The sequence below is a fragment of the Galeopterus variegatus genome, unplaced genomic scaffold (assembly GCF_000696425.1).
Source record: "Galeopterus variegatus unplaced genomic scaffold, G_variegatus-3.0.2 Scaffold2108, whole genome shotgun sequence".
In the NCBI taxonomy this organism is placed as follows: domain Eukaryota; kingdom Metazoa; phylum Chordata; class Mammalia; order Dermoptera; family Cynocephalidae; genus Galeopterus; species Galeopterus variegatus.
In genome coordinates, this window is record NW_007728219.1 from 295,842 (window position 1) to 303,580 (window position 7,739).

At 54.6% G+C, this 7,739-nt stretch overlaps 1 protein-coding gene across 1 annotated transcript in view; it reads left to right on the top strand.

The window, feature by feature from the left end:
- Positions 1-81: 81 nt before the first annotated feature.
- Positions 82-7,739, top strand: part of DNPEP (aspartyl aminopeptidase) — a 10,560-nt gene continuing 2,902 nt past the window's right edge. Inside the window, exons 1-13 of the mRNA XM_008580488.1 lie at positions 82-87; positions 712-805; positions 890-978; positions 1,072-1,185; positions 1,443-1,568; positions 1,784-1,914; positions 2,196-2,271; positions 2,390-2,497; positions 3,167-3,244; positions 4,235-4,318; positions 5,257-5,417; positions 5,810-5,849; positions 5,984-6,085. Coding sequence (XP_008578710.1) covers positions 82-87; positions 712-805; positions 890-978; positions 1,072-1,185; positions 1,443-1,568; positions 1,784-1,914; positions 2,196-2,271; positions 2,390-2,497; positions 3,167-3,244; positions 4,235-4,318; positions 5,257-5,417; positions 5,810-5,849; positions 5,984-6,085 — 1,209 coding nt within the window. The remainder of the gene's footprint in view (positions 88-711; positions 806-889; positions 979-1,071; positions 1,186-1,442; positions 1,569-1,783; positions 1,915-2,195; positions 2,272-2,389; positions 2,498-3,166; positions 3,245-4,234; positions 4,319-5,256; positions 5,418-5,809; positions 5,850-5,983; positions 6,086-7,739) is intronic.

Here is a 7,739-nt window from a genome sequence, read left to right on the forward strand (position 1 = left end):
CGAGGGGCGGGGAGGGCGGCGTGACGAGGGCGGGCAGAGAGTTAGGGCCCGGTGAGCGGACGCGGGCACGCGCGGTGGACTATGCAGGTAGGTGGCCGCCACTGGCCCCGCTTGAATTTCAATTCCAGACTCGGCCCGGCGCCTGCTAGGGCCTAAGCTTAGCGCCCCACTGGGGTGGGGACGCGCCTGACCCAAAGCGAAACCGAAAGCCTCACCGCGGGTGACCTGACCTTCCCGGGGTTAGAAGGCGGTGTCCTGCGAGAAAGTGGGCGGTGGAGGGGAGTTGGGGTACTCCTTGGGGAACAGGGCTTTGGCTCCGGGACGGGGTTGCGCACGTGGTGCAGGCCGGCTCGGAGTTAAGAGCCCGCCTGTAAGCCCGGAGTTGGGGTACAAATCTAGATTTCCTAGTCGGCAGGGACGTGGGGGTGGGACTTAAGGGGCCGGGCTAAAGCTCGGATTAGGGACGGGCCGTCTTGAACCTGCTGGCCCCGGAGCGCAGCTGGAGTCTCGATCGTTTGGCGGGCGGGCTGAAGCTTTCAGCGGAGAGAGGTTTGGCCCGGGATCTGGGTCTCTGTGGGGAAAGGGGCAGAAGCAGAGGTCTGAGCCTTGGAGCTCACACTTCCGAGAGTGGGGATGAGGGAGTCCGCGAAGCTGGGATGGGAGGTCAGGGGTTCCAGACCTCATAGGAGTATGAGCGCTCTCCTTCCCTAGATGGCTATGACCGGCAGGGCCCGAAAAGAGGCGGTACAGGCCGCGGCCCGCGAACTCCTCAAGTTCGTGAATGGGAGTCCCTCTCCTTTCCACGGTAAGGGACCAGGGCAAGGGAGGAGGTGGGGCTGGTGTGCCTCCCACCAGCTTCCATCACTGTGAGAGGGTCTTTTTCCTACAGTTGTGGCCGAGTGCCGCAGCCGCCTCATCCAGGCTGGCTTCCATGAACTCAAGGAGACGGAAAGCTGGGATATCAAGCCCCAGTGCAAGGTACCAGGGGTCGGGTGGGGAGAGGCTGGGTCGCAAAGTCTTGTGTGCCCGCTGGCTAATGCAGCTCACACCTGCCTCCCCCATCCCCCTTAGTACTTCCTGACGAGGAACTCCTCCACCATCATCGCTTTTGCTGTGGGGGGCCAGTATGTTCCTGGCAATGGCTTCAGCCTCATTGGAGCCCACACGGACAGCCCCTGCCTCCGGGTAAGGAACTGGAGCTGTGCTGTGGTCGGGGGAAGTGTCGAGGGAGCACAGGGCAAAAGAGAGCCAGGAGGTACAAACTGAGGTCTCTATCCCCTGAGCAGTGGAGAAGGCCAGCTTGTTGCCCCCTTCCTCCACACGTGGGCCCTTCATCTAGCACTAATGCCCCTCTATGCCACTAAACTGGTGAGTGGTCTGTTTGATCTCCACATCTGTCATTCACCCTTCTCTGACTTCCCCTTACCCCTCTTCACACTCAGGTGAAACGCCGATCTCGCCGCAGCCAGGTGGGCTTCCATCAGGTTGGTGTGGAGACCTATGGTGGTGGGATCTGGAGTACCTGGTTTGACCGTGACCTGACCTTGGCTGGACGTGTCATTGTCAAGGTGGGAACTGGGATTTGGGAACAGGGAGGCTCTCAGCTTTAGCTGCCTGAAGACTGAATGTCATATTCCTTCAGGGTACCAGTGGAGAACTCTCTGGGGAAGAGGGATAGGGATTGTCAAGTCAGAAGGCTGCCTTGGTTACTCTGGTGAAGTGGGGGCACTAGCCAGCTGGAGTTGGGATGTGTCCTGGGCTGATCTGGCCTGGTCGGCCACAGTGTCCTACCTCAGGTCGGCTGGAGCAGAGGCTAGTGCACGTGGACCGGCCCATCTTGCGCATCCCGCACCTGGCCATCCATCTGCAGCGAAATATCAACGAGAACTTTGGGCCCAACACGGAGATGCACCTGTGAGACTGGGGTTGGGACTATGGTGGCTGGGAGAGACGGGATATGGTACCAGATGACAGAAGGGGCCCCAATGGGAGCTGGAGACTACTACCTAATGGTGGCCACAGTCAAGTTCTACTCTGGGAACCCAGTTGATGTCCCCTCACAGCTCTGCCACTTGGGGACGGGGTTGGGATTTGAAGGGCAAGGGCAGTTACAGGAGACGCCTGAGCTTATGGGTGCCCCACTCTGCTGTGCCCTCCAGCCTTCCCCACACCCCCCCCCCCACTTCTCCCCACAGAGTCCCCATTCTTGCCACAGCAATCCAGGAGGAGCTGGAGAAGGGGACTCCTGAGCCAGGGCCTCTCAATGCTGCAGTAAGAGAGTCCCCTGTTCATGATGAGGGTGGGCAGAGGGGCAAGGGACCAGTCCCCTAAGAAGAGGAGAGAGGAGAGCAGGAGCAGACCCTCCTCCCGGCATCTTTCTATCCTGCAGGATGAACGGCACCACTCGGTGCTCATGTCCCTGCTCTGTGCCCATCTGGGGCTGAGCCCCGAGGACATCTTGGAGATGGAGCTCTGCCTTGCAGACACCCAGCCTGCGGTGAGGAACAGCTACAGGAACTTGTGGGGGGGTCTCCAACAGCCAACCCTAGCATGTCCCCTGGAACACTCATCCCTTCCACCAATCCCTCAATTACTTCCATCCCTGCTCTATCCAGTTGACACCATTCCCCTCTCCTTCTGGGGCAGTGATTCTCAAAAAGGCAAGTTCTCCCCCTAGACCTTCCAACTGTCTAGGCAACAGGGTTTGGGAATTGGCCCTTTTTCACAGATTCCCCAGGAGTTTTTGCTACAGATAACTCCCTGTCTGCTTTGGTTCCAAAACTCTGAGGGCAAGGGGCCTGGATGTGGCCACCCCTCCTCTGTCTCCCTGTTGCTGACAATAGGAGATTGCTACGTTTCTGGATGCCCTGTCCCATTAGGATATGTGCTAAGTTTCTGTTTATCAACTGCTCTCCTCTGTTTACCTCCTTGACTTTTTTTGTGACCATTCAGCTATAGACCCCCACCCTTCCATCCCTCAGTTCCAGCCCGATCCTTCCTTCCCTGCTCAGTCCTGCACAGTGAGAATAATAGAGCCCTAAGCCAGGGGTCAGGGAGGGTTTGCATAAGAAACCAAGGAGGCTTGCTCAAGCTCGGGCCCTTGGGAGCAGGAGAAGCAGGTGAGTGGAGGGGATCGAAGGTCAGGCAAACTGTCGTGTCTCTCTAGGTCCTGGGTGGTGCCTATGATGAGTTCATCTTTGCCCCTCGGCTGGACAATCTGCATAGCTGCTTCTGTGCCCTGCAGGTGAGGCATGAGGGCACCCCTGGGCAGCACACACCATCAGGAGAGGAGGAGTGTGGTGGGAGTAGTTTCAAGCCCCAGCAGGTCATGAGAGAGTGCCACTGGCCACCCCCTCAGTCTGCTGGTGCCAGGTGGACCATGGGGAGGGGGCTTAAGTGCTGCAGCCTCCTCATCACTACCCTTGGCCTCTATCCTTGCCGTGCTTAGAGCACCATGTGTCTTGTACTGACCCTGTTCCTGCTGCTTTTCCTTTGTTAACAATCTCTTCCTCAAGGGAAAGGTCTTATCATCCTGTAAGGCAGTGTCCAGCTCCTTCTGCCTCCCTCACATCTCACCCCAGACTTAATCCCACCAGCCTTCTCTCTCCGTAGTAGTCTCTTGGGATCTCGGTAGGGTAGTCTCTCTTCTTCCCAGCCACCTTCATATTCCCCTCCTTCTTGCCACCCTAGTCAGTTCCCTTTCTTCCTATACCTTCCCTCACCGCTCCCTCTGCCTTTTGCTACCTTTCCTTCCCTTTCCATCCTGTGGCTGGAGGCAGGCCTTGGGCTGTAATTGAGACCAGAGCCAGACCTGGGACTTGCATCCACTTCTGCAACCAGCCAGCCAGTTGTGTCGCTTCGATGGAATTGTGGTCACCTCTGTGGACCTTTTTTAACCAAGGCTGATCAATTTACACGATCTCTGCAGTCCTGACTTTCCAGGATTTTGCGCTCTTTCTCTTCATCTTCTACATCCTCCTGCTGCCTTTGCGTGGGAAGGTGCGGGAGAAGAACACCCAAGGGGGGCTTCTCCCCACCCCAGTTGGAAAGGTCCCCACCATACCCATAGCCAGCCAGTCCCCTGAGAGTTGAAGGCCAGTGAAAGCCCAGCCCACTTCACTGTGGCCGTGACAATGAATGGCGGGTGGGGAGCATGCACTTCCGAGGTGCTGGTGGGCTGAGTCACAGCAAAAAGAAGGATGGGATGATGTTCTCGTTTCCCTCCCCAATCCAGGCCTTGATTGATTCCTGCGCAGCCCCTACCTCTCTGGCCATGGAGCCTCACGTACGCATGATTGCACTCTACGACAACGAAGAGGTATGAAGAGGGCTCTGGAGAGGGTCCCCTCTGCAGTCTTCTGTAGCCAACTTGTGCCAGGTACCCACTGTTAGCCAGGGCTATTCTGGAGGCACCAAAGATGGGGGGTGCTGTCTTGCTTCCTGAGTACTTGACATCCCCCTCTGGCACAGCACATGTCTGCTTCTCCTAGTGTAACCCTATGTCCCGTATCTCTGTGTGCCATGTGGTGAGCTCCTTCATCAAGGACAGGGACTCTGCCCAGGTCATCCTTGTAACCCCAGTGTCCAGCACATAGTAGGTCCTCATGATGCTGCAGTCTTAGATGCTGTAATAGAACTTGAAGGTAAATGTGACTGCCCGGGTCAGAGTTAGCGGTTCAGAACAGGTCTCTGCCATCCTAAACACATGGCTTACATTTCAGGATCCAGGATGGCTGTTTCAGCTCTGGCCATCATGTTTATACCAAGTTAGTAGGAAGGAAGGAAAGGACAAAGGAGGAGTGGATGCCCATGCCTTTAAGGGCATAATCCAAAAGTGTCATTCATCACTGCCTACATTGCATAGAATGTAGCGTGGCCGTGTTGAGCTGCAAGAGAGGCTAGGAATGTCATCTCTGACTGGGTAGTCATGTGCCTGGCAACAGCCTGGGTGTTCTGTTACAAAAGATTGTGGACAGTTAGCAGTCTGTTGCATGTGTAAAAGATAATTGGCCAGTGTGGTGGAGCACCTTTGCTGAGCCCCAGATATGAGGGTTGGGGAAAAGGAAGGGGACAGTGCAGGAAACCCACCAGTAGGTGCTATTTCTGGCTTGGGGCTGTTGCTAACAACACCCCTCATTCCCGATCCACTGCCTCAGTGGGGTTCTGGGCCAATTTGGGCATTGGGCCCCTCCTGCTGGCCTCCTAGCTCAGCCCTCTGAGCCCAGACCCCCAGAGTCATGTCTCTGCTGGTGCCAGGTGGGGTCCGAGAGTGCCCAGGGAGCCCAGTCACTGCTGACGGAGCTGGTGCTGCGGCGGATCTCAGCCTCATCCCTGCACTTATCGGCCTTTGAGGAAGCCATCCCCAAGTCCTTCATGATCAGCGCAGACATGGCCCATGCTGTGCACCCCAACTACGTGTGAGTCTCCTGTGCTAGACACCCAGTCCTCACATAGCCAGAGACCCAAGCATAGCCTGCCTTGAGGTTCAGCCCTGGCCTGGCCTCACTAATCCTCTTTCCTTGTCCTGCTGGGAGGTTCAGTGGGGAATTCCTTTTGACTGCTCCAGGGCCCGACCAGGTCAAAGTCATATAATGCCTAACCCAGATGTGATAAATAGGCTTTATCTACAAACTTATTTTCATTGTTGCTGGAGGCTGCCTGGAAGGGTGTGTTTACAGTGACTGAAGTCTTACAGGGCTGGGTGGGAAAGAATGCTGTGGTCCATTAGTGATGTCTGCCATGGGAGGGGTGGTGGCTGTTGACAGGCCACTTCTGTTTGCCATCCCTGGTCCTTAACTGTCTTTTACAGGGACAAGCATGAGGAGAACCACCGGCCCTTATTCCACAAGGTGAGATGCTCTGTTTCTCCTGAGGGACTTGGAGGCTGGCCCCTTGGTTCTGGGCCCCGTCTTGTTCCCTCTGGGTCTGTCACCATCCCCTCTGGGCCTGTCACCATCTCTGCCTCCCCCTTGACTCTCCCCAGGGCCCTGTGATCAAAGTGAACAGCAAGCAACGCTATGCCTCGAATGCAGTCTCAGAGGCCCTGATCCGAGAGGTGGCCAACAATGTTGGGGTGCCCCTGCAGGTGAGGGTGGGAAGTTGGAGGGGGCTTGGTGGGGGCACAAGCAGATGGGCCCCCCATGAGCAGGGAGCCTGGGAGATGACCTTCAGTGGAGGGGGTCCCAGGAGATGGAGAAGAACAGGGGTTTTGGATACAGAGCTGGATTCAATACTGGTTCGCTGTGGTGCTAGCCATGTGACCTTAGACTCCTAAGGTTAGTCTCCTAACCTTTCTGAGTCTCAGTTCCACATATGTAAAAGGGGGGTGATAATGGTGTCTACTTTGTTGGATTTCTGTGAGGATTAAAGGTACAGTGTGTTTCTGGTATGTATGAAGATACTTCAAAAAGTTCAAGGAAAGATAAAATTAAAAGATAATACGAATCTTTCCATGAACTTTTTGAAGTACACTCATAGTAAGTCCTGCGTTTCTCCCCCCAGTACCCCCTATTCCACTGTGTCTCTCTTACACACCTTGGGGACCTCCATAAGGGAAGTTCAGGGCTGGGGCATGTGGAACCCCAGCTACTCATTTTCTCTGTTAGTCCCTTTCCCTCAATGTGCACGCACATGTGTGTGTGTACACATATGAGTATATATATCATATATTTCCCTATCTTATCTACCTATCTAATCAGGGACCGGGGCCTAGGGTGGTCCAGACAAACAGCAGGCAACTTCTGGTGGAGTCAGGAGTAGCATCCTGACTCCCAGCTCGGGGCTCTTTCTGCTGCTCTGTCCCCACCCTGCCCCATGTGGAGCTGAGCTGTTCCACTCTCAGGAAGGCCTCTCTGAGGAGGTGATGTTTGAGCTGAGCACTACTGAGAAGGAGGCAGCTATGGGAGGCTCTGGGGAAGGAGCACCCTAGTCAGTGGAAATGCCCAAGGGGGACAGGAATGAGCTTGGTCTACTAGGAAAAGAGAAACCCGGGATGGTAGAGCCAGAGTAAGCAGGATAGAGTGACGGGAGAAGCCCACCTAGGCCAATCCTGCAGGATTTCCCAGGCCATGGAAAGGCATTTGTTTTTTATTCTAAGGCAGTGGGAAGACAATGGGGGATTTTTCTTTAGGATCTTATGGCAGAAGGAGTTAGAAAATTAGGAAATGCAAATAGAAATGAGAAAATAAAACAATCCCCAGAGATTTGTGCATATTTTTCTAGATTTTTTTCTATGCATATATTTAACATGCATAAAAATGAAATCGTATTGGGCATTTTTTGTTACCTCTTTTCTCTCAATCATCTCCACCTTTCCACTTCAGTAAATTTTTGTTTCAGTAAATTTGTGTTCCTCTAATGCATAAATCATTTTCAATTTTCCCCAGTTATCCCCCAAATATTCTTTACAGGTGTTTGTCCCTGCCTACTATCCAGTTCAGGTTCAAGCATTACAGCTGGCTGATAGGTCTCTTAGATGTCTTCTAATCCAGCACAGCACACACACACACCCTTTTTTTTTTTTTTTTCTTTTTGTCTTTTTTTACTGACTGGCAACAGGATCGCAACCCTCGGTGTTGTGTCCACCCCTTGCTCAGCCAGTGAGCGGGAACCGGTCTCCACATGGGATCCGAACCCTCGGCGGGAGCGCCGCCACACTCCCAAGCGGCGCACTCTCCAGTGCGCCACCGGGCCGGCCCACACACACACCCTTTTTTTTTTTTTTTTCTTTTTGTCTTTTT